The sequence below is a fragment of the Xyrauchen texanus genome, chromosome 12, assembly GCF_025860055.1.
Source record: "Xyrauchen texanus isolate HMW12.3.18 chromosome 12, RBS_HiC_50CHRs, whole genome shotgun sequence".
Classification (NCBI taxonomy): domain Eukaryota; kingdom Metazoa; phylum Chordata; class Actinopteri; order Cypriniformes; family Catostomidae; genus Xyrauchen; species Xyrauchen texanus.
The window spans coordinates 34,986,131-35,011,996 of record NC_068287.1 but is presented as its reverse complement, the minus strand read 5'-3'; the positions used below and the strand labels follow the sequence as shown (position 1 = coordinate 35,011,996).

Here is a 25,866-nt window from a genome sequence, read left to right as displayed (position 1 = left end):
ATTTTTAGGAGTATGCTCGCGTGTGTGGCCGACGTGATGTGATCGTGTACGCCATTATGTCATCATGCTACGTTTCATGACATTGTCCAATGACAATCAAGGATTTCTGGTGAAAAAAACAGACTTCGCGTTTATCGCTGGCTAATTTGCGAGACGTGGTGCCGGTAATATTTAATAGAAAATAAGGCTCGTTCAATCTTCTTGTTCCGTTCATGACGAAATATCGCATAGAACTGGACTTTTTGCTGTAACAGAGAACACGATCGACCGGATCTGAGAATACTGCGGAAAAGCAAATAAAACAGGACCGCAGACAGGCTTGTCAAGTTACTAGCTTGTCATAGGCAACAAGGAGAATTTTAGCGGCTAGTTATGTCCTTTCGCCGCCAGAACGTGAGTATCGGCTCTAAATATTTATATCAGGTTTTTGTATAAGTTACCCACACTCTTCAAATGAGAGTATTATAATTCATAAAATATATTCTGGACAAAAGTTTGTCACTCTCACTTAAGCTAGCTACTTCGACTTTCATATTTGCTGTAGTGTGCTGGTTAGCTGGCATGCTCCTAATGTTCGGCTAGTTCTGTTATTATACGTAAACATGTGTTTCATACTTCATATGATTTGTGTCGGCACTTAAGAATCACTATGCTTTGTAACAGCAACCTGGACCCGGTGGCCGCAAAACATCCAATGGAACTTCAGGGAGTAACACTAACAGACCCGCCCCGGGAAGGTAAAGTGCACGTCGGGCTACTCTTCAGAGAGAGTTCGTGGTTTGTCATGTTAACATGGGGCCTACCGGTTAATGTGGTCGTGTTTAAAACGTATATATAATTTATGGCTGAGTTCGAAATATCACACTACTCCTACTACTCCTGCCATGTTTGTCAATGGCAGAAATAGGAGTAGTGTGCCATTTCGAACTCGGCCTATACCTTTGAAGAAGACCGAGCGTTATGAAATAAGTAGGCTAGTAGCCAATCGTTGTAGACTATTTTTGATTGACACGATTCCGGGCCAATGATTAATAATATTTTCCGTCAACGTTTCACACCCGCCCAGAAAGAATATGGTTAACCAATGGAATTCAGTTCTTAACTGATTGCTATCTTTCGCAACCTATGGCTGCTCTTGGAGGCGGGACATGGAACGGGATCAGCGGTGTTTTGTTGTTGATTTTCGAGCCCATATGATTCAGTATTGTGTGCCGTGTTCGACTTTAATTTAATACATTTTACAACGACGCCTTCCACCAAGAGCCGGGATGCATATGGCAAAAAAGTACAAACTACGCCTTTAATAACCGATTTAATCGCTCGTAACGATGAGCACGAAATTTGTAAAATTGCGCACGTTAATGTTAAGTTGTTTGTCTTCTCTTTGATACGGCATTCGGTTGTGGTGTTAGCCAGCACTGCTAATCATCTTTGCATTCTGTCGTAATTAAAACAAGCTCTTTTTGCCATAGTTTACACTTTTAGATAACTAACTGATAGTTTATGACGAGAACTCTAATTCAGTCCGAACATTATTTTGTTACACGTGTACTATTGTCCTTTTGTTATACCAAGCGTTATTGTTGGTCTCTGCTCGGGACACGCGTATTGAACACCGTGTCGGTGTCTCAAAACCTTGTGTGGGCACCATGGGTGTATCCCGAACGTTTAATTCGAAGGGTTTGCGGATATCCACGAGGATAAATAAATGCTTGACATCTAGAATAATATTGTTTTTGTTTTAGCTAGAATTTTGATTGCATGATGTAAATACACTTTTAAAAATGGCGCAAAAAAAATCTGTTTTCAATGAATGTTAACTATTATTTTCTCTTGTTTTTCTGAAGGAACAGAAATTCTGTGAAGACTCCCTCACCGTCTCCATCTGTACGTAAATAAATTATTTATTCTATAAAATGTTTCTTGTAGCATTGCGGCATATGGTTACAAAACATTTTTGTCACCATCCTCTGAAAAACTCTGTCTTTTGACCAACTTGCTCAATCAGTAATATTCAGAAAGGCAGTTGCCAGTGCTGTGCTTTAGATCTTTTTGTGCATCTAACAGTGTTCATTCTTTGCCATGTTTAGGGATTTGAGGGTGTGTACAACAACTCCCGGATGCTTCATTTTCTCACAGCTGTGGTGGTAAGATTTTAGATGTAGATTATAGATTGTTGTGTAGGACTGATCGGCAAATGCCTTCCAATCAGAAAGATTTTTCGTGTCTTTTACATGTTACTTTCTTTCAGGGCTCCAGATGTGACGTTATGGTGAAGAATGGCAGTGTATATGAAGGAATCTTCAAGACTTTAAGCTCACGCGTAAGTCTGTTAGTATAGACTATTGACAAACAATGAGTCTGAGACTTTTTACACCAAAGATGTAGCTCTTGATTTCAATAACCATATTTGACAACATAGAATCTATCCTATATGATGTTCATTCATGATCTCTTCATTAATGGAGTAGTTTACCCAAAAATGTAAATTCTCTAATTTACTCACTATCTACAGATATTGTGCTTGTGCAGGCTTGTAATATTAGTTTACTATATAAATAAAACTTCTGTATTTTATAGCTTTTATTTTTTAACCCCTAACCTGTAGGGCTGAAACGATTAGTCAACTTAATCGACAAAAAAAGAAAAGTTATAACGTAATATGAGCTCATATGAAACTAATGGTGGCACACAAGAGAAGCATTGCAGTTTGCGCCTGACTGCGTAGAGGCAGAATTGTATGGCTCACAGTCCAGATGCACTCTATACGTTCCAAACAGCTTCAGGTGGTGTAGATCTCAAATTCGGAGGGAATTATAATGCAAAAATACCAAATAAATGCAGAAGCTTTTGCTTTGTGGAAGAAGTGAAGTTGGAGCTCTTTAAAGGAAAGCCTGTGTTACATCTTAAATGCAGTTATATTTAATGCGTTATAACTTTAATAAAGTTCAAATAATACAGAGCAGATCATGTAAATAACTACAAACTCAGAAAATGACTTTTCTCTGTGCTGTCGGCACCTCTTCTAAGATTTTAACGTTATGGCTCGTGATATATCGAATCATAATATATGTCACTATGCATTTCTTATCATGAAGAATTTGCAATACGCAGCAAAAAACAAATTTGTTTTTGTTTTGGCTTGTTTTCCAATATAAATAACGAAAATTATTTTCTTTAGCAGCTATATTGCAGAAGAAAAAATAGTTATCTGAGAATGTTGAATATAATATTAAAAATACAAATATTTTTAAATATCTGAAAATCCTTTAAAAAATGATACATTCACCTGAGAAGTAGCATATAAGATATTTAGACTTGTTTTTAGAGAATAGATCTTGAATACAAATATATTTTGTCTTTACTGCACTTGCAGAAGTATAACCAAGTGAACAAATACACTTGTATTCAAAATGCAATTATAGACTTAAGATACATTCTCTTACAGCAAGTCTAAATATCTTATATGTTGCTTCTCAATTAAATGTATCTTGATTTAAGGATTTTTAGACCATTTTAAATTGGAAACAAGACAAAACGCAAAACGTGTTAGATGTAAACAGTGCCTTATGCAACTGACAACCTCATGCGGGCCACTGAAAATCTCAAACGGGCCGCCAGTTGAATAGTCCTGGTCTACACAATGCAGATGAATCGTGACCAACATTCTGAAGCTCAAGAAAGCACAAAGACAACATAAAAGTAATCCATAAAACTCCAGTGGTTTAATCCATGTCGTCTGAAGCGATCCATTGGTTTTGGTTAGGAACAGGCCAAAATGTAACTGCTTTTTCAACATCAGCAGTCTCCTTGGTGGTCATGATTTCAAGCTTTATTATACTTCTTAGTGCCACCTAGCACTCTGGACATGCGTCAGTCACTAGGAAGTATAACTGAGCTTGAAATTATGATTGTGCCTAGAGACATCAATGGCAAGATGTACAGTGAAAAAAAGGTTACATTTAGGTCTGTTCTCACCCATAACCTATTTGATTGCTTCAGAAGACATCAATTAAACCACTGGAGTCTTATCAATTACTTTATGGGAGCTTCAAAGATTTGGTCACCATTCAGTTGCTTTGCATGGATTTGCAAAGCTGAAATATTCTTCTAAAAATCTTTGTTTTCTGCAGAAGAAAGTCATACAAACCTGGGATGCACAATGGTGAATAAATTGAGAGAATAACATTTTTTGGATGAACTATCCCTTAAACTCATCACTTGCATTACTTGTGTGTTTAGTGTGAACTAGCAGTGGATGCAGTGCACAAGTTGAATAATGAGGTGGGGGATTGGGGTGGTGGTGGCACACCTGTCCATCCCAGGAGAGAAGAGATCACAGACACCATGATCTTTGGGCCTATTGACTTGGTCACCATGACGTGTAGAGATGTGGACCTCAACTACGCCACACGAGGTCTGTGTTTGTGCAGTAAAGTCTATGTACGATTGAATCTAGCATGAGTTTAAGTCTGGCATTGTAAGAAAGTAGAAATATTTTGAATGCTTTGTGTTTTTAGACACTTTCACAGACTCTGCGATCGGCTCATCTCGTGTAAACGGTGACCACAGAGATAAGGTCCTTAAAAGGTGGGATGGAGGTGATGGTAACGGAGAAAATTTTGACCTGGAGGCAGATGCTGTAAGTTCTACACTTGTTCACTTGTTTTTTTGTGAATTAAAGATGGATTCCATTCAATTGACTAATTACATTTTTTTCTTTAGTTGGTCTTAAAAAGGTCTTTAAAAAGTCTAAAATGTATCTTCATAAAACCTGCAGAAACCTTGAATTAGTGCACTTTTGAAGTGAATGTCGTGGGGTACGGTTTGTATGTAATTGAATCTTAATGTGGGCTCTTTTCTCCATCAGTCCAATGGTTGGGATGCCAGCGAGATGTTTCGCTTTAATGAGGAGACCTATGGTGTGAAGTCCACCTATGACTCCAGTCTCTCCATGTACACGTAAGTTTATGTTCAGTCAATTTTAGACATAGCTGGCCTTTAAATTAGGGATGCTCTGATACCTGGATCAGTATCGACTACGATACTGATGTTTTTAGATGGATCGGGTATTGTCTGACGAGCCCAATCCAAATCCGATACGGTGTATTAGTCATGTTAGTTACTGTCAAGCTCCAAAAATGACATAAAAGAACCATAAAAAGCAGTTAAAACCCATTAAAGCAGTTCATATGACTCGTGCATTTTATTCAAAGCCACTTGAAGATGTGCGATAGCTCTGTGAATCACAAATAAATAAATATAGAATATGCACGTGCAGCACCAGTGTGTTATTGAATGGCGCTGCTCTGTTGACACACACAGTCACGCCTATTTTTAGCCTTCAAGCGTTGCGCAACATTTGAGCGCTACTCACGAATAGGGTGTTTTCTGGGCTTAAAAGATACAAAAACCAAATCAATGCAGAACATTGCATCTCAAAAGTAATACTATGTGCCCCCCCCCCATGCACTACTTACAGCCCGATGTGGGCCCCTTTACCAAAATAGTTACAAATATTAATAATTACACACATCACCTTTACCAATTTGTTTCAGGATTTTACATGAGTAAAAGTAATATTTTGACAATGTTATAGTTTCATATTAAATAATCTAAAGGTAAAATCTATTAGACCTCATTTTATATCAACATTGGCAGTTGTAGTTAAAGTTTCAAGATGTGTTTCAGCTAGTATTTATTTTTCATAAAGACATTAATTTATTATTTAAGACTAGCACACTGACTATGGTAATGAGTCTTTCCTTCTGTGTAATTTGTGTATAAATATGTAATATTAGGTAACAAACAGGATAATAATGGGCTCATATAAGTAAATATGCTCTTCAATTTTTAAAAGGGGGAGAGGCAACTTGACATCAACAACAAAAATGTCACTTGATGCATGTCCTTGTACTGGAAAACCATGAACAAATCTATGCAACATAAAAGGAAATGCAACCCAGGATACATTAAATACAGGTTACGTTTAATCTATGGCAGGTCGACACTTGATGTCCAATGTAAAATCTGTCCTGAAGCAAAACCAGTTGAGAAATACTGAGTTAAAGGCGTGTCTGCAGTATATGTTAACTGTTAATAATCATAGGACATTACTTTAAAGCTCACACAGCTGATGTTATTTTTAATTTAGTAGTTCATTTAACATGCTATGTTAACATGTAAACTAACATGCTTTTAGTTATATAACATGTTATTTACATATTTTTTTATCGTGTTTATAATTCAATTTATTATTATAATTCTGTTAGCTTTCTTATTTTTTCTATTTATTTATTTTCAAAAGGAGAATTATTTACACCCATGTACCAAGAGTGGACGCCGCATCATTCTTAAAAGTGTAACACATACTTCAATAAAATAAATGGTTTCAATTTTCAATTATAATAAAATGTTTGCTCAAAGATAAGTAAATAAATAAAATAACCCTTCAGTTTTCACTAATAATAGTAATTGTGTAATACCGTATACCGTGATATTTTCTGAGACTGTTATCATACCGTGAAAATCTCATCCCTACTCACGAATAACATCTCAGATGTAGCTGCTCAATAGTTCGGTTCACTTATAATGTGCATTTAGAACAGTGCCGGAGGTGCATTTTACTAGAATTTGATTAAGCGTATTTAAACTACTGTGAACTTGCCTACAAACAGACACATACAGGACTTCCTGGTGAGTTCAGAATGTCAAAATAAAAGCCAGATGATTTTTAAAGTTAAAGGTGCATGATTGTGTATTTAAGTTTAATGGGTTCCAAAAAATAACTGAATGAAAAATGCACTGATGTCTTAAAACTAAATTGAACAAAATAAGAGCTCTGAATCTTTTAAAGTCCAGATACAAGTTGAATGTTTTTTGCAAAAAAAAAAAAAAACCTGCTGTAACATACAACTTTCATGTTGTTTTTTGTTGTAGCAAAATTATCCATGTCCTTTTAACATTCATAATGAAACAAGGAAATATGAAATTATGCTTTTTCTTTCAGTGTTCCTCTAGAGCGGGTCAGCACAGACGGCTTCAGGCAGAGAGAGGCTCGAGCTTCTCGGTTGGCCAATGAGATTGAGGCCAGTTCACAGTACCGGCACAGGGTGTCACTGGAGAATGATGAGGGAAGAACAGAGGAGGAAAGATACAGCGCTGTGGTGCGGGAAAAGGAACGGGATGCAGGAGAAAGAGAGCGGGGAAGAGACAGCCCTGGATTCTCCAGCGCTGTGAGCAGGTTGGACAATTCTTGAACATCTTTCCATTCTGTTTTTTTTTTTTTTTTTTAAGGGCTAAAGAGAGAGTTCAACCCTTTAAGCTCAGATATATTGCATTATATCACAATATCATAATTTAATTTCATTATGAATCAATTCCAATTCATTTTGGGATATTTCAGTTATATACTGATGTCTGAGGAAGAGCATGTAACTCCAGCCCTCTACATTGCGAGTAAATTTCACACTATGTGAACACAAACGTCTGTTATTAGCCACTGGCATGTAAATATTAACATTTCACTTACCAGTGATAGTTGTGTAGTGTCGAAGCACCCAGGCCCTTTTACTGAATAAAAAGCAGTTGATTAAAAGCTGGATTCAGCCGCCTCTTTCCCTGCATGCTGTCTCATGAGCACGCAGGAAAAAGCACTTGTGTCTCATTCAGTTGAATTCCGAGCATCTCAGGGAACCACACCGCGGATGTCACGAGCAGCTCTCTTGAGAGCGTGTGAAGATGAACCACATCTCAATCTCTCTGATTTGCACACCATCTACAGATGCTTGATTCAAACTCCCACAAAAATATAAACAAGGTATAAACGTATTAATTTTGTAAACGCAAAGCGCTCCAGTTTCACTTAACGGACAATGTCTGTGGTCATTGTGGGTTTATTCATGCAGTGTCTCAAATTCTTCCTTCACGAGGAGTAAGAGCTCAGAGAGCCTTAAGATAATGTGAGAAATTGAAGAATTTATGACAGAAATATTTTACTATTATAATATAATATGCTATACAGGTTGGCTGGGTTACAAAAGAAGCAAAAGCAAACAAAATATTGAAAAAGTTAAAACATTTTTGGACACTATGATAAATAATTTTGTAATGCTGTAATTTTGTATTTCTTGGTATCACCATATTTTTCTCAGCTATATTTAACATGATTGGGTACAAAACTAAAGCAGTCAGAGTCACTTTATTTACACCCAGAGATCTATAATGTTTAGTCAGAAGAAATACAGTAATGTAACTTCTTAGGCTAAGAATCTCAGTATGCATCATAATCCATATAGTAAAATATAAAAAGTTTTAAGCCTTTAAAGATTTCCGGTTTCAGTGGCGTACACAAAATTATAAACACCCTCAGAGCTTAAAGGGTTCAACTTATAAATGATCATCAGTTAGCTTTCTTACATTTTATTGTTTTAGTATTTCACCAATTATTGTTGTATGTTTCTACATTTTAGGGAAGGCAAATACATTCCTCTGCCTCAACGGGCAAGGGAAAGAGAAATGGGAGGTTCTGGAAGAGGTGAAAGAGGTGGTGCTGTATCCACCCTGCCCAATCGAACAAATAGACCTGGCCCTTCAAGCTCCTCCCCCAGACCCTTACCCTCAGGCAGCAGTCAGCCCATTTCTCCCACAGATAGGAGCAGCCCTCTATCTGTCAGAGGATATTCGACACACCAGTCCCAGAGCAGCCCACCTACACAGACTCGCCCCTCAGAGCCTGGCCACTCCAGCCCCCCTTCCCCACACACACTCTCACATTCGCTCTCACATCCACAGTCTCTCTCTGATTCGGCACGGCCTGTCAATGGAGGTAAGCGGTGTGTGCACGTGTGCTTATGAAGTGGTTTTTGTGTTTGTGTGTCACTAATGTACATTTTAATTTGTCTAATGTAGTGTCATCCCGAATGTCACCCAAGTCTCAGAGACCTGGACCGAGCAACAGAAACATGCGTGCCTCAAACTCGCACTCCTCCTCCTCTACAGGTTACAATTAAACATGCACATGCTCAAACAATCTTGTCCTGTCCAATTAACATCTCTTTCTAATTAACATGTAAACCTTTCTCTCATTCTCCAGTCTCTCATTCCACTAAACCAGATGCTCCTTCCCAGGACCATTCTGCCTACCTGGATACCTCTTCAGTTACCATAGTGACTCCCAAACTCACTGGCCCCACCCCTTTGTTCCCTGTAGATGGTGAGAAGTTATTGTAAATCTGAGTGCTTTCACATGGTGTGAGATTGTGCATGTGCTCAACCATTTCGCTCTCTCCCTGTCACTTTTTAGTGAATGAAATCCTGTCTAAGGAAAGGATGGAGAGTCCAGTTAGTCCACAGGAGGGCAAAAACAGCAAAGGTAAATCCGAATTCAAGTTGTTTAATCTCAGTAATTTCTTAATGTTTGACTAATGAATGTTCTTAAGCTCTTTCTTTTTTCATATTCTCTTCAGTCCAGCAAAGATCGCAAAATCTTGAGGACCTTCGTAAGTTTTATAAAGATTTTAGGGTGAGTGTTTGTTGTCTGATTTAAAACTTTATTTAAGCTTAATTGTTAGGTTTTAAATTGTTCCATAATTGGTGGTGCTTGCAAGTATCACGGTTAGTGTTGCTCCTCTTTCCAGCCAAAACTGTAGCATGTAACTCTTCCCACACTGTTTGTACTACAGATATGAGTGTTACCTCAAATTGTGCATCTTATTCAGGAGTGGTGTGCCATTACTTTCCAAGCATTCAGATTTAAGGAATATTCCGGGTTCAATACAAGTAAAGCTTGTGTATGACAGTTGTCATCATTTATGGCGTAATGGTGATTTCCACAGAAATTATTTCTAAATAATAATAATAAATAATTAAGGTTACAGTTAGACACTTACAATGGAATTGAATGGTGCCAATTTTTGAAGATTTAAGGCAGAAATGTGAAGCTTATAATTTTACAAAAATCGCTTTTATTAATTCTTCTGTTAAAACTTGTGGATTATTTGAGCTGAAACATTGTTTATATCTTGTAAATGTTAGTGTTTTTTGGATTTGTTGACATTATATTGTCATGGTAACGAAGTTGTAAAATTGAATATAACTACACCGAAAAGGCAAGTCTGCATTTTATCACACTAAAATTATGTTAACTATGTTATGTTAATTATGTGTATACTTTTGAAATGGTGAGTATTTTATGTTTATGGATTTACCCCATTTTTATGTCTCCACTGGAACCCAGAATGTGAGCGACTTAGAGGTTGGGCCACTTTTGACTTTGGATAGTAAATTACTGCTTGGTAATGCCCTTACAATTACTCAGGACAACTTAAGCAACCACAATAACGTCCTAGTATTGTGGTGGCGGGTTTTGCACAGGCAATTACCACTCATAAGAAAATGTACAATTGTGAAAAATTACTTGATGAGTTATTCTCTGGTTCCAGCTTCCATCTAGCTCCAATCCCTCCAGCCCCAACACTTCAACCACAGACTCAGCCCAGCCAAACCCCACCCTCAACACACAAACAGACCCCACCGTTACTACAGAATCTAAACCTGCCTCGACCCCGGCCTCAGCAGAGCTTCCAGCAGTGGAGAGAAGTAGAGAGATAAACGCAGAGGGGGTGGCAACCACCACCCCTCCACCAGCCACATCCATCTCTGCACCATCTGCACTCTGTGGCCCTGCCATGCAAAATCCAACTGCAGAAGGGCAATCGGAAGGGACACCCCAGCCTGCGAGGACCCCAGGCAGTGAGGAGGGCAAGCCAGAGACTGCTGAGAGATCAGAGGGCGATACTGAGTGAGCTGAATTTCATGTGCTTTTTGGGTTAAAGTGATGGTTCACCCAAAAATTATAATTGTTTCACTCATTCACTCACCCTCATGTTGTTCCAAACCCACGTGACTTTCTTCTGGAGAACACACAAAGATCCTCAGTCACCATTCAATTTCATTGCATCTTTTATCCATACAATGAAAGTCAATGGTGACTGAGGCTTACTTTTTGCTAACATATTCTTTTCCAAATTGTAAGTTGTGCAGCTTTGGAACAACATGTAAGATGAGTAAATGACAATTTTCATTTTCGAACTATTAATACTTATCGATTTAATGATTTATTTACAGTGAGTTGGTTGTTGGCTACTAACATGCATTTTATATGATTTTCCTTTGCAGTCAAGTGAAGAAATCTACACTAAACCCCAATGCCAAAGAGTTCAACCCCGTCAAGGCCCCTCTCAGCATGGTGAGAGCACTTATTCTTTCTATTTAGTATCCTCTAAAGAGCTATAGTTTCATCCCTCGCCTCTCATGTGTCATGTTTACTTGTGCAGGTGAAGCCCTCAGCCACTCCCACCCCACCACGGCCGACCCCGCCCAGCTCCACGGTGGTGCTACAGCCTCAACCAGGCCAGGGAGCCATTTACACTCAGTACCTTAGCTGCTTCTCACCTATCCAGATACAGGGTCACTCTATACAGGTGCTTTATTGTTCGGCTCTCAGTCTATACTCCTAAAATGTTTTGCATGATTGATAGAATCAGACAGTTGCAAAGAAATGTATAGAGCACATAGCTTCATCATTGTTTTCTTGTAGGCACCTCAGATGTACCCGTATCCCATGACTGTTAGTCAAGGGAAGTACCCAAGAGCTAAAGGTAATGCTCGCTCACACACACACACATTTAAGCTTCTTAAATAATTTTGATTGAGCGCCTGTATGCATACACAAACATGCATGCTCATGTATCTCATTCACCACTTGTTTCCGGTTCAGTGGTGACCCCTCGTCCAGACCACAGTTCTTCAGCACCCCCTATGATGCAGGCTGCTGCGTCAGCAGCAGGACCACCTCTGGTGGCCTCTCCGTACCCTCCCTCATATCTGCAGTATAACCAGGTCATACAAGCCATGCCCCACTACCATGGACAGGTACCTGCCTACCTCACACATTATCAGAATAAGAAATTAGTTCTGTTAAAAACTAGGGCTGTCAGTAACATCAGATGCAGATTTTTAATGTATTAAATTAAACGCAAATCAATAATAGTTTTTAGAAGTCAGTGTTTGCTTTATTTTTATATCATGCTTAACAGGCTTACTGTCCACAGCACGTTCTTGTGCTTTTTGAGCATGTTATTGTACTTGCACCGCGTTTCAGTTATGGGTGGGCACGAGTACACAAGTGTTAGCAATGATCATGCGTGATGTGAATTTTCGCTAAATTCAAACTGCAGTAATAACTAGACACAAATGTGTCGAAGAGGGGGTCTTATTTTTTTTTATGTTTTGATTGTCATGATTTTCGGCAGTACCTCCTGAATTATTACAGCAACAAACTCCAACTCATTGCACCAAAACATTCTGTCTGGGGCAGAGAGAGTGCGCTTAACAATCTAGAGAAGTGCACACACCAGAAGAGTTCTTCCTTTTAAACTGGTAGATGGAGATCAGCTGAATAGAACAGAATGCATGGTCTTTAAAAGTTTTTTCGGCTTAACACGGCATATTAAAACACGATGGTTATGGCATCTTCGGTCATAACTGCGGTTTGAAATGCATTGTTCAGCCAGCCATGATGAAAACAGTGGTGCACGCTTAATATAATTATGGTGACCAGAAGGAAGAGCTTTCTGAGCATTATGCCTTTTTGTTTTGTGTAGTGTAGGGATGCACCTATTTATGGCTAATGATATTTATTGAACAAATTAAAACCATATCCAAATCGGTTTTAAGCATGAAAGTGCAGATATGAAAAAACAATGGTTCATTTATAACTAATTATCAAAACACTTTGAATTTAAAGGCACCATCCATAAATATTTATAACAGGACAGGTTCTTTTATTTTTCCATGATGTGGTTGACATTTCTATGGAACATATCCATAATATGAATTTACGTTTTATTATACATTTCATATAACTGCAAAAACAGAAGTGCAAATATTTTTAGAAGTACAAAATGACCTTTCCACATCAATCATCATGCTATGATATTTGGTTATTTTTCAATGTTTTATATATTATTGCTCTCTTTAAAATTATGGCCTATCCTGTGTAATAATATATTGAACAGATGTAATCCGTGTTCAATGGAAATATTGGAAAAAGGACCTCCTTTGGTCATTTTTAAAACATAATTCCTTAGCAAAACAGCAATCTGATGGCAAAATAAGGTATGTGGCAAAATATATGCATCGGCATCAACCAATAGTTTTTTGTTAAACTTGGTATCGGCCAAATATTTTCATAACGGTGCATCCCCATTTTCTTGTACTTTTTGTAACAGACTACGTTTTAACAGCCTATAATAATACATTTGTGAGATACTTGAACAATGAGATGCAAAGCAGCAGACATAGATATTTGTCTGACATATACAGTATCTCATAAAAGTGAGTAAACCCCTCACATTTTTGTAAATCTTTTCACGTGACAACACTGAAGAAATGACACTTTGCTACAATGTAAAGTAGTGAGTGTACAGCTTGTATAACAGTGTAAATTTGCTGTCCCCTCAATATAACAACACACAGCCATTAATGTCTAAACCTCTGGCAACAAAAGTGAGTACATCCCTAAGTGAAAATGTCCAAATTTGGCCCAAAGTGTCAATATTTTGTGTGGCCACCATTATTTTCCAGCACTGCTTTAACCCTCTTGGGCATGGAGTTCACCAGAGCTTCACAGGTTGCCACTGGAGTCCTCTTCCACTCCTCCATGACGACATCACTGAGCTGGTGGATGTTGGAGAGCTTGTGCTCCTCCACCTTCCATTTGAGGATGCCCCACAGATGCTCAATAGGGTTTAGGTCTGGAGACATGATTGGCCAGTCCGTCACCTTCACCCTCTGCTTCTTTAGCAAGGCAGTGGTCGTCTTGGAGGTGTGTTTGGGGTCGTAATCATGTTGGAATACTGCCCTGCGGCCCAGTCTCCGAAGGGAGGGCATCATGCTCTGCTTCAGTATGTCACAGTACATGTTGGCATTCATCCTCGATGAACTGTATCTCCCCAGTGCCGGCAGCACTCATGCAGCCCCAGACCATGACACTTCCACCACCGTGCTTGACTGTAGGCATGACACACTTGTCTTTGTACTCCTCACCTGGTTTCCGCCACACACGCTTGACACCATCCAAACCAAATAAGTTTATCTTGGTCTGATCAGACCACAGGACATGGTTCCAGTAATTGTCTTCAGCAAACTGTTTGCAGGCTTTCTATTGCATCATCTTTAGAAGAGACGTCCTTCTGGGACAACAGCCATGCAGACCAATTTGATGCAGTGTGCGGCGTATGGTCTGAGCACTGACAGGCTGACCCCCCCACACCTTCAACCTCTGCAGCAATGCTGGCAGCACTCATACGTCTATTTCCCAAAGACAACCTCTGGATATGACACGGAGCACGTGCACTCAACTTCTTTGGTGGACCATGGCGAGGCCTGTTCTGAGTGGAACCTGTCCTGTTAAACCGCTGTATGGTCCTGCCACAGTGCTGCAGCTCAGTGTCAGGGTCTTAGCAATCTTCTTATAGCCTAGGCCATCTTTATGTAGAGCAACATTTCTTTTTTCAGATCCTCAGAGATTTCTTTGCCACGAGGTGCCATGTTGAACTTCCAGTGACCAGTTTGAGGGAGTGTGAGAGCGATGACACCAAATTTAACACACCTGCTCCCCATTTACACCTGAGACCTTGTAACACTAACGAGTCACATGACACCGGGGAGGGGAAAATGGCTAATTGGGCCCAATTTGGACATTTTCACTTAGGGGTGTACTCTTTTGTTGCCAGTGGTTTAGACATTAATGGCTGTGTGTTGTTATTTTGAGGGGGCAGCAAATTTACACTGTTATACAAGCTGTACACTCACTATACATTGTAGCAAAGTGTCATTTCTTCAGTGTTGTCTCAGGAAAAGATATAATCAAATATTTACAACAATGTGAGGGGTGTACTCACTTTTGCGAGATACTGTATGTACATACACTGCCTGGCCAAAGAAAAGTTGCATACTCAAACATTTAGTTGGACTGCATTTAGCTTTGATTACGGTGCACATTCGTTGTGGCATTGTTTCGACAACCTTATGCAACGTCACATTTATTTCTGTCAAGACTTATATTAATGTTTGGATGAGATCTTATATTGACAACGGGAGAGATGAACCACTCCATAAATTCTTCTCCAGCACATCCCAATGACTTTCAATGAGGTTAATGTCAGGACTCTGTGGTGGCCAATTCATGTGTGTGAATTATTCTTCATGCTCCCTGAACAACTCTTTCACAATTAGATCAAAAAATCACCTTTTTTACCCTGACGCGCCCATCGCTTTGGAATAGGATAAATCTGGACTCGTCAGACCACATTACCTTTTTCCATTGCTCCACAGTCCAATCTTTATGCTCCCTAGCAAATTGTAGCTTTTCCGATTAGCCTCCGTAACAAATGGCTTTCTTTTGGCCACACAGCTGTTTGGTCCCAATCCTGAAAATTCGCATCACATTGTTCATGTGGAAATGCTCTTACATTCACTATTAAACATAGCTGTGAATTCTACCGTCTTTTTTTTTTTTAAACTATGTGACCAAATGTTTTAGTGATCTCCAATCAGGATCATTCAAGAAGTTTTCTCCGACCACATTTCTTCCGTGAAGCTGATGGTTCACCACTATCCTTCCAGGTTTTAATAATGTGTTGGACAGTTCTTAACCCAAATCAAGTAATTTCAACAATCTCCTTGGTGGTTTTTGTTGCTTGATGCAGGCCAATAATTTGTCTCTTTTGAAACACTGTAACAAATTTTCCACGATCACGGGATACTTTTTCCGACATGGTTGTTTAAGAAATAAATAGCTACACTGCATCAGTTAGGGTTAAAATAATTGTTGCCAGCTAAACATATTAATCGCTGTTTATCTATACAGCTGGAGTTGTGGAGGCATGATTAAGTGTGTTGTGTTTTTTTAATAAACGCGCATATTTAACTTCAGGATTGTGTTGCTATTTCATGTCTCTTTGGTCTTGCGTTTTCCAGATGTACTCCATGCTCCAGGGTGGACCACGGATGATGGGATCAGGAGGGCACCCACAGGCACTGGGTCCCGCTGGCCCCCAGTATCCTGGCCAGACTGAGGGACCACCAGGACCTCAGCAGGGAATGTATGGTAAGTTAAAAGAAACACAAAGGCTATGAAGGTCATAGGATCTGTAGGTGTCAAATTCAGTGCCAAAGCATTTGGAAGAATTTTCATGGGTGGATGTATTCGGTTCATTTGTATTTATGGTGTTTTTGCGAAGATATCATCAACATATGAATGTTTGCATTTCTTTTTTACTCTCTGCTTCAGCTCCACAGCCATTCTCTCATCACTCTGGTCCCATGCATCACCCTCAGCCCTCCAGCACCCCCACAGGCAGCCAGCCGCCCCCTCAGCACCCTGCCCCCAGTTCAGGACCGGTAAATCCACTTGTAGTTTGCTGTTGTGTTGTTAGGATATGACTAAGTATTCCAAGTCACACAGAGTATGTTTTAAAATGTTGAAATGGTCTTATAAGAGAGATCCTCAAAAGCTCCAGGAAAGCTATATGTTGACTGTGTCTTTCTTTTATAGTCCGGTCAGTCTGGGCCTCAGTCTCTGTCTCTCTACCACTCTGGGCCGCTGTCAGCCCCCACGCCCCCTGGACACAGCTCCCCACAAGCCACCTACTCCCTTCAGGGCTACAGCTTGCCTGGACACCAACACCTGCCTCACCCTTACTCCTCTTTAGGACAGCTCACACAGGTAGTCCAGTATTGCACACAAAGATCAATATACAATTTACATGTAAATGAAGAGGCCTTGAATTAAAAGTGATTTAATAATAGTAGTTTTGACTCCTCTGTTATTGAGAATTGGGTTTTAATTTGTTTTTGAGAAGTTTTCTGTCTATTATAGTGGTAAATGATAATCAGATTTTGCTGACTAACTTCTCTCTTTCTCTCAGGCTCATGTTTCAGGTGCTCTCTCGGGTCCTCACCACTCTGGAGGTCACGGCCCACCTCAAGTGATGTTGCTCCATGCCCCGCCTCACCAGCAGGGCTCTGGCCCCCAGCACGGACCTCCCCCATCCCAACAGGGACCCCACCAGCACTACACCTATATTGGACCACCTCAGGGTGAGTTTCCGGCAATAGAAAACATTAAGCTCAACTTAATAAGCCATGGTAGAAACCATGTTATAAAGGACAATATCAATAAAAAATGCGAAACTGCCAATTTTCATAATCCAACTAGTCTGTCTGTTGTTTGTGTGACTAGTCAGTGTTAGGGATAACGATGGATAATAGTTAGGCTTCATTATGCTCACGTGACCCTGATCAGATGTGTTTCAGAGGAATACACGGAAGCTAAGTGTAGCAGTTCAACATGTGACTAACTGATATTTAACAAATAAATACAGTAGGCTAAATAACTATAACATCTTATTAAACAAAACCATCAAAGTAAGAAATAAGGATGGGTCCAATACAGAGTGGCACAAAAGCACATGCACATCCTGAATGCAGAATTGCATTCTTCAATGTAACCTGAGTGCTTCAGGTTGATCCTCGCTGCACATTTAAAAGAACTGCAAGATAATATTGCATGTACACCTAGTTCACAACACCAAGCAGTTTAAACCTTTTTTTTACTGCAACTATTATCTCGGCCAGAATTTGCAAAAGACTTCTCCAAATCACCTCACAAATACAGGAGCATTACTCTCAGCAGAGGATTAAATGTCCAACATTGATTGTCTTGAAATTTATTGTTGATGCTGTGCTTTGCTGTAACAAAAGTGCAAAAAAAATTCTAAACCTAAAGCGTGAAATTGATGAATCTTCTTGCAGAGGGTTTTACTGTGCTGACTATTATTCACTGTTAAGCACAGCAAATTGTCATCTTGCAAAAACACTAAGAAGTTGTCTCAATTAATTTGTGAATTGCGTCTTCCACTAAAAATATTAATGTTAGTCGTAGGGCTGGGCAATAAAACGATATCGATATATCATGATAAACAAAATCCATGATAGGCTTTTGAGGAATTTTCAATATTTGCTGCGTGTTGCTAAAACAGTTCAGCTTTCTCAGCGGACTGGGGTGGATGAAATCCACTCAAAAGCGCTCAGCGCTAGGAGAGAGAGCTTGCTCCGCACTGCTGCCAATCCTACAATCCACCTTGCGATTATGACACTCTGCTTTCATAAGAATGAATTGAAAACGCTCTCAGCTTCCCTCACCAGTGGTAACATAGTGTCAGACTGGATGAACTTGCGAATGCTAGCTGCCTTGCTAACAATTGGAAGGTTGGAAGTCGATCACCAAACTTCCAGGAGGTTCTATCAGCTGTCCGTTCCCATAAGAACAACAAGTCCCCTGGCGCAGATAATATCCCTGCTGAGCTACTAAAGGAAGGAGGGTACGCGCGCCCTCTACTAGTACATTACGAAGGCCTGGACTGATGAGATCATCCCACAACAATGGAGAGATGCAAACATCATTGTCATTTATAAAAACAAGGGTGACAAGGCCATTTGTGGCAATAGTAGGGGCATATCACTTCTTTCTGTTGCTGGTAAGGTCCTGGCTAGAGTGTTGCATCAGAGACTCATCAGTAACATCACAGAGTCAATGCTGCCTGAATCGCAGTGTGGATTTCGGAGGAACAGGAGTACGGATCGACATGATCTTCACATATTGCCCAGCCCTAGTTAGTAGTCAACCGCACAACGAGCAAAGACTCTGACTACCACCCCTGGAGTCGCAAGTTAGAATCCAGGGTGTGCTGAGTGACTTCAGCCAGGTCTCCTTAGCAACCAAATTGTCCCAGTTGCTAGGGAGGGTAGAGTCACATGGGGTAACCTCATGGTCGCTATAATGTGTGGTTTGCAGTGGGGTACGTGGTGAGTTGGGCATGGATGCTGCGGAGAACAGCGTGAAGCCTCCACACGTGCTGTCTCTCTCAACAAGCCACGTGATAAGATGCGAAGATTGATTGTCTCAGAGGCAGCTACGATTCATCCTCCGCCACCCAGATTAAGCCGAGTCACTACGCCACCATGAGGGCTTGGAACACATTGGAATTGGGCATTCCAAATTGGGGAGAAAAGTGGGGAAAAATTGTATTAGTAGTCGAACTCACAAATCGACTAGTCAGTTATTGGATGACTTGTCGATTATTTGACCACTCTGGCACCTCCCTAACTTCTATCATATGCCATCTGTAAATATGCGGAGACCGTTTAAATGGTTGTAATTCACAAACCTCAACTCTTGTGCAAATCCAGCATTTTCTTCCTGTGGAGCGCTCTTATATCTTCCTCCTGAAGCACGTATTCTATCATCCTGAATCAGAACTCTGTTCCTCCTGACTCACAATTGTTGCAAGTCTGTGACTTCAAGCAGTTGATTGGCAGTGTAAACTGAAGGCCGTCAGTAGATTGCTGCTTGCGGGATCCACACGAGAGCAACTGCAAAGTAAAAGTGCCCCACGTGTGCTGTCATATTTACAGTGTATAAAGTGCACAACTGTGCACAATGTTATTTCCTCCTTTTCTAATATATTAACTTTGTGCAAGCAAATTTTTAAAATGGAATGACTAAACAAACCAGGACTATCTACCAATCAAATGTTATTCGCCATATTAAATGTAGTGATTTATATTCTCATTATATCAGCCTGTTGGCCACCCTGCTCTCTGGACATAGGTTTCGGCTAATAAAAATCCCATATTGGTCAACTACTGGAATGGATTTATTCATGGTAAAATATGTTGAGCAGAGTACTGAAATATGGGCATTCCAAATCGGAGTGCTTTGCATGTTGAATATGTGTGGGCCTGGTTATATGTGATGTTAAGGCAACGCTGTTTATAACTACCGGCAATCTAGAGACTTAATTGTCCAGTCCTTGCAGGTATATTTAACTTGGTTATTGTTTTAAGTTCTTTTTAGATTAAAGTGTCTGAGATACAAGTAAAAAATATTTATTTTCCCCCAGTCTCTGTGCAGGGTCACCCTCCCCAGCAGATTCCTTTCCACCCTCCTGGAAACTGAGAGTGACTTGGAGACTGAAACGGAGCTAGACAGAGAGCACACCAATCTGGACACTCAATCGTGTGTGTGTGTGTGTGTGTGTGTGTGTGTGTGATCACACTCTCATTTGTACATACTCGCCTCGTCACCTGCTTCAAGAATGGAAAAAATTGATTTTGTTTTTATTCATACCTCTGGCAAGATTGAATGTGCTTGTTTTATTTTTCATTTACTTTTAATTTGAGTGGATGGTGACACAGTGTCTAAAGCAGAAAGCGGGAATGAGTGAGCGTGTGACAGAATGGAAAGATAGAGGGACATTTTTATAAAAATACTATGACCTCTCCCTTTGTCCTCAACCCCCTTTTTAAATAAGTAAATAAATAAACTGTTAAAGAACAAAAAAAAATTACAAAAAAATAAAAATTTTAACTCTTCCATTGTTTGGTCTTCATATGATTTATTTATTGTCTACTGGGTTTTCTTGTCATTAGAAACCTGGAAATATCAGGGAATTTTAAACCGTTTCCAGTCCTGGAAAAGTCATAGATTTTGTTTCCCCCACTTGTGTTCATCATTCTCTATAAAAAAGTTTTAAATCCTTATCCTCTTCAGAAATCATGTGAATTAAAGTTGTAGTAGTTTTTAGATGAATGCAGAATTGGATCTTAATTTTCCTATCAGGGCCATTCTACAGAATTGGTTCAAAGTCAGAGTTGGAAACATCTTGAAACAAATGTGTCTTTCCAAAAAATAAATATATATGTATATATGCAAATTGTACAATATCCAAGATACACATTTCTATTAATTGTGCAGTTAATTCTCATATTGTATTTTCAAAAAGTTTTGGAATATTTTTCCTCCCCCCAAATTTGTCACTACCGAAACACAATAATATATAATTTAATAAGAAGGGTTATATTGACCTATTAAGATTTTGTTTACATATACCTTGTAAATATATTTTTTGCTATTTTATTAAGTTTTCACAGGTAAATCAATTACAATTTTAACAATATTTCAAGTGTAATTTATTAGATTTGTTGTATTTTGAATTCAATCTTTGTAAAAGGCATAAAGTTGATCATACTGATTTCAAAGTTATGGATTCATTAGCTTGAATATACATTGAACCAATCATAACATTTGATTATTCAATATACTTTATTTTTGACAAAACATCCCATGTTTCGGTCGTGACTAATGTTTTGATAAGTGACCACAATATTTAGTTTGCCATGGCTGAATCAGACTGTCAACATTTTATGTTAATAAAAATAACTGTTGCACATCTGACAGTAAATATCTGATAGGAACACCTAGCTGAAGAGCTTTTCTTTACTTTGGGTCTTGAGGAAGATAGATTTAAATAGATTTTTCTACCTAATCAACGTTTTATTTGCACAGAATGTCCATTATAATAGACAGCAGGATTATTTTAGTTTAGAAAAATGGTCACAATATCAAATAAAATGGATTCCATCTATAGCCTAAAATGACAGTAAATCAAGGAACACATTTAACCTCCATTCCACTCTTTAGAATTTTATTTGTTCATATTCAGATTATTCCTAACTGATTGTCCAGTTCTACATCTCTGATATATAACATATGAACCATGTCATTGACATTTATGCATTTGGCAGACACTTTTATCCAAAGCGACGTACAGAGCACTTATTACAGGGACAATCCCCCCGGAGCAACCTGGAGTTAAGTGCCTTGCTCAAGGACACAATGGTGGTGGCTGTGGGGATCAAACCAGCGACCTTCTGATTAACAGTTATGTGCTTTAGCCCACTACGCCACCACCACTCTATGTCTCAATGTCACTAACCTATTGCTTTTGAGTTATTCAGATAAATCTTCAGAACCGCTGAACGTGTGTGTGTGTGTGTGTATGTCTGTAAGTGTGTGTGTGAGGGAGAGAGTGAGTGAGTGAATGAGTGAGTGTTTAATATGTGTGTGCATAAAACATTAATTTCAGGATACTTTTTTTTTCTTTGCTTCTCAGGAGTCTATTCAACAGTTTAACTTTTCACATACTGCTTTGAACACTGCTGGGTTGTTTTGGACGTGTGTATGTGCATAAAACATTAATTTCAGAATAATTGGTTATTTCTGTTACATTTATGCATTTGGCAGACACTTTTATCCAAAGTGACTTACAGTACACTTACTACAGGGACAATCCCCCCGGAGCAACCTGGAGTTAAGTGCCTTGCTCAAGGGCACAATGGTGGTGGCTGTGGGGATCGAACCTACAACCTTCTGCTTAACAGTTATGTGCTTTAGCCCACTACACCACCACAACTCTGTTAGGTGAACCTAAGACATGGGTGGTTTTCAGCCTTGTTGGACACTTTGTGGAAGATAACAACACATTTTCTTAACATAGAGAAAAGTTCATTTCTAAGCAACCCGTTTGTGAAAGCTCTTCTGAATAAATGTTCCTCTTGATTCTTTTCCTGTATTTGGTGCATAAGCGTGTTGTGAGAAAGAAGGGGTTTTCTGACTTGGTTAGGAAGTCAGTTCTGTACATCCATCTGAGTCTTCGATCTTGGAGAACATTTTGACTGGTCTAATGTCAACTTTTACCTTTACCTTTGACACGCTTTCTATATTTTTCTTCCCTCTTCTGCATTTATTTGATCTTCTGTTCTAACTTCTGACATTTTCTATAGTTACTGGTTTTTGCTTCTTTTTTTGTACCTTTTTTCCCCCAGTGTGTATGAGCACTGGTGTCTGATCGCCCTCACTGGAAGTGCTAGGTGGTGTGGAAGCCCTGCAAAATGTCCACCTCTTTTTGTCTTTTCATCATCATCATCCTGTGTTTTCCTCCATGTTTTTCTGACATGTCTTTGCTCCCTGTCAGATAATGCACTGATACTCTTCAAATGTCCTTCTTCCCTTCATTTCTAAAGTATTCCTGTTACGTCACGGGGTCATCCCTCAACCATTGTCTGTATTCTCTCTCTTGTTTTTCTATTTTGTTTAGGCATGTTTGTGTTTTATGTCATTCTCCCTGTTAAGTAAACCATAGAAATTAGCATTACTGACAACAACATAACCTTTAGCTAGTATGACAGACTGCACCCTTAAGTGTTATATTTCAGCTGGAATTAAAACCACATCATATTACAGAATTGTAACATGCATACTAAAATACTAATGATTTGCACAACTGTACTAAAATGTTGCTTATTTCCCCCAAATAAAGGATTAAGTGTTCCCTTTTGTCACTACCAAAACAATGATGTAACAACCGAAACTTCACGTTTCGGTCGTGACTGTTTTAATAGTGACAATTTTAGATACTTTTGAGCCTAGCTCAACGATGCTAATCAGCACATGGTTAGCTAGCACAGATCTGAACAGTTGGACACACATAAAGACTAAATTATATGGAATAACACCCATAAAGGTTTGGTTAATTGCAGAAAAATGACGTTCCTTAAAGTTACAAACAGATTTTCAGACTTTTGAACACATTTACCTCAAAATGATGGGAACTATACTCACCATGTAGCTATGAGAGAGAGGGACACAGGAATATGTCATGATCAAAAATGTTGGGCTGTGATTATAACGGAATAAAACATACACTGTTTCAGTAGTGACATGAAAATGCAGGACACACTTTTTTACATAAAGTTTCATTATATAAAAATATCTTTTTAAATAGTACTTTACTTTAATAGTAGTCCAAAATTTTGGACTCTTAAAAATAAAAAAGATATTTTAAAAGACAACAAAGGAGGAAAAAAAAAATGCTAAAATTATTTCAATATCCTTTTCATAAGTTGAAATTTAGGGGTTAGGCTTCAGGACAGCCACCTCCCAACTGAAAGTACCCTATAAATGATGATTTTATATATATTAAGCTTACTGATATTTTAAATATTATTGTGGGTTTCAATAGATAATAGTCAACATCTAATATTTGAATACTTAAATGTGTTTTTTGGTTGTGGGACAGCAGTTTGCACCAATTCTGTGGAATGGCCCATCATTGAAGAGTCCCTAGTAAACTGCCTTAATTCATAGCTGGTGATATTTCATCTGTATTTGTTGAATCCCATGTAAATTTTCCTCCAGTATGTTGCTATTTGATACTCGACACACCAGATGAGTTTAGTGATGCTTGATTTATTTCTCCATTTACAAAAAGAAAAAAGAAAATAAAATCAGTTTAATAAACATTATTGGCATTGAAAGCTGAATATTACATGCGTAGTCAGTCAAAGAAACAGTGGTGTGATCATATTCTTAGAAATAAAAGCCAGGATGTAGAAGGCTGTAAACTGCAAAAGTATATATATGTATACATAAAAAGTTATCAAATAAAACATTCTCAGGTTTCGTCAGCTGGTGATTCGTAAGGACTGAAGGTGACAAAAGGCTTCAGTGCATTGTTGATGACGACTCGTTGCACTTCCACAATATCCAGAGCATTGGAGATATGTGGAAACTCTTCGGGCAGGCAGAATGATTCATGCGCTTGCTTTCTTTCATTAACTCTAGTCGTCCTTGGGTAAAAATTGAATAAATCCAATCAAGAAATCAGTCTTGGAGAGAAGGAAAAATGTTTTAACGTTTCACTGCATTCATTAAGAAATCTTCCAAGGTACACGCAACGTGTCAGATAACCTTGACTACTAAAGAGCGAGAAGAACTAGTACCTTGATTATTGTGGATTTGGGTCAGTGTTGACATAATCAGAGCTACTGTCAATACTTCCAAAGGACACAGCTGTTGAGAAACAAGAGCAACATGTTAATTTCATCACCTGAATCAATTCTTGATTCTCAAAATAAACTTTGACATTGACTTGACAAAGCCTTGTCTGAAAGTTTAACACTAATACAAAAATAGATTTGAATGTTACCCCTAACCCACACTGTTAGAAAGTTAAGAAAGAGAGTAAGACTGGAATTTGGGGGACTTTTTCTCCTGCTGTGCAAAAAACATAATTCTGATCAGTTGCAATAGTCATCATAGCAACCAGACTCTGAACAGGCTGAAGGTCTGTGCCTAGTTTGGTGGATGTAGCTTGAAAATTTTAGGACGGGTTAGTCAAAAATATTGGTTTAGGTCTTGCTAATAAAAAACCTAAACCATGTCTGTAGAACAATGTGAGCTTAGTTGTTCTGACCATCAGAGTTTATTACAGGGATGCAATCTACTCACCTTGCAGATGAAGTCACCTTTTCTGAAGCTAATTTGCCCAAATTGATTAAACACTTAAAAACAGCTTTACATACAACAAACTAATCATCTGAAAATATTTTGAGTTATGAGTTATCATCCCTGATGTTAATTAGTTAGGGCTCTGTCATTCCACTGGAATATTTGTCAAAAGATTTCTGATAGACCTAATTAATTTATTATGTTTCTTTGTGCTGGGCAAAATAGAAATACAATCGTCTGTTGATTGACCATGCACCACCAATCACAGACAAGCACATAGTACTTAAAGTAAAAATATGAATATATAATGGGGGGACCCAGGCTAGCTGTCTCAAAGAATTTGTTACAAATATTAATTGAAGGATAAAGGTGGACAACAGCGTTGGCTGCGTTTCCCTAAAGCATCACAAGCTTAAGTTGATCATAGAGACTATTGGTGCCAGTGGTTTCTATGATATAGATGCTTTTGGTAAACACAGCCCTTGTCTCTCCTATGGGCTAAAGGCCCGCTGGGATAAAAGGCTTTTGATTTGATTTTCTCCCAAAACACTGCAACAAAAACTACCACAGTACTTTCTTTAACACTTGTTTGTCACTATACACTACAA

At 38.8% G+C, this 25,866-nt stretch overlaps 1 protein-coding gene across 2 annotated transcripts; it reads left to right on the top strand.

Moving 5' to 3' along the window:
• Positions 1 to 92: 92 nt before the first annotated feature.
• On the top strand, positions 93 to 20,483 carry LOC127652643 (ataxin-2-like protein). 2 transcript variants are annotated; one of them, XM_052138903.1, is made up of 24 exons: positions 93 to 393; positions 664 to 737; positions 1,848 to 1,887; positions 2,091 to 2,147; positions 2,252 to 2,323; positions 4,243 to 4,417; positions 4,521 to 4,642; positions 4,871 to 4,962; positions 7,010 to 7,243; positions 8,472 to 8,827; positions 8,911 to 9,000; positions 9,095 to 9,214; positions 9,305 to 9,373; positions 9,468 to 9,523; positions 10,443 to 10,801; positions 11,179 to 11,248; positions 11,337 to 11,483; positions 11,600 to 11,660; positions 11,780 to 11,934; positions 16,045 to 16,174; positions 16,358 to 16,467; positions 16,622 to 16,792; positions 16,995 to 17,166; positions 20,031 to 20,483. In XM_052138903.1, the coding sequence occupies exons 1-24, from the start codon at positions 373 to 375 to the stop codon at positions 20,084 to 20,086; spliced, it is 3,009 nt and encodes a 1,002-aa protein (XP_051994863.1). In that variant the 5' UTR covers positions 93 to 372; the 3' UTR covers positions 20,087 to 20,483. The 2 variants fall into 2 exon arrangements, with proteins under 2 accessions (XP_051994863.1, XP_051994864.1); XM_052138904.1 differs by lacking the exons at positions 93 to 393; positions 664 to 737 and adding an exon at positions 1,163 to 1,285.
• Positions 20,484 to 25,866: the final 5,383 nt, after the last annotated feature.

Coding starts and splice junctions, on each gene's coding strand:
- LOC127652643 (XM_052138903.1), top strand. CDS start 373: ATGTCCTTTCGCCGCCAGAAC. Junction 4,643..4,870: donor TTGACCTGGAGGCAGATGCT/GTAAGTTCTACA, acceptor TTTCTCCATCAG/TCCAATGGTTGGGATGCCAG. Junction 9,001..9,094: donor GCACTCCTCCTCCTCTACAG/GTTACAATTAAA, acceptor CTCATTCTCCAG/TCTCTCATTCCACTAAACCA.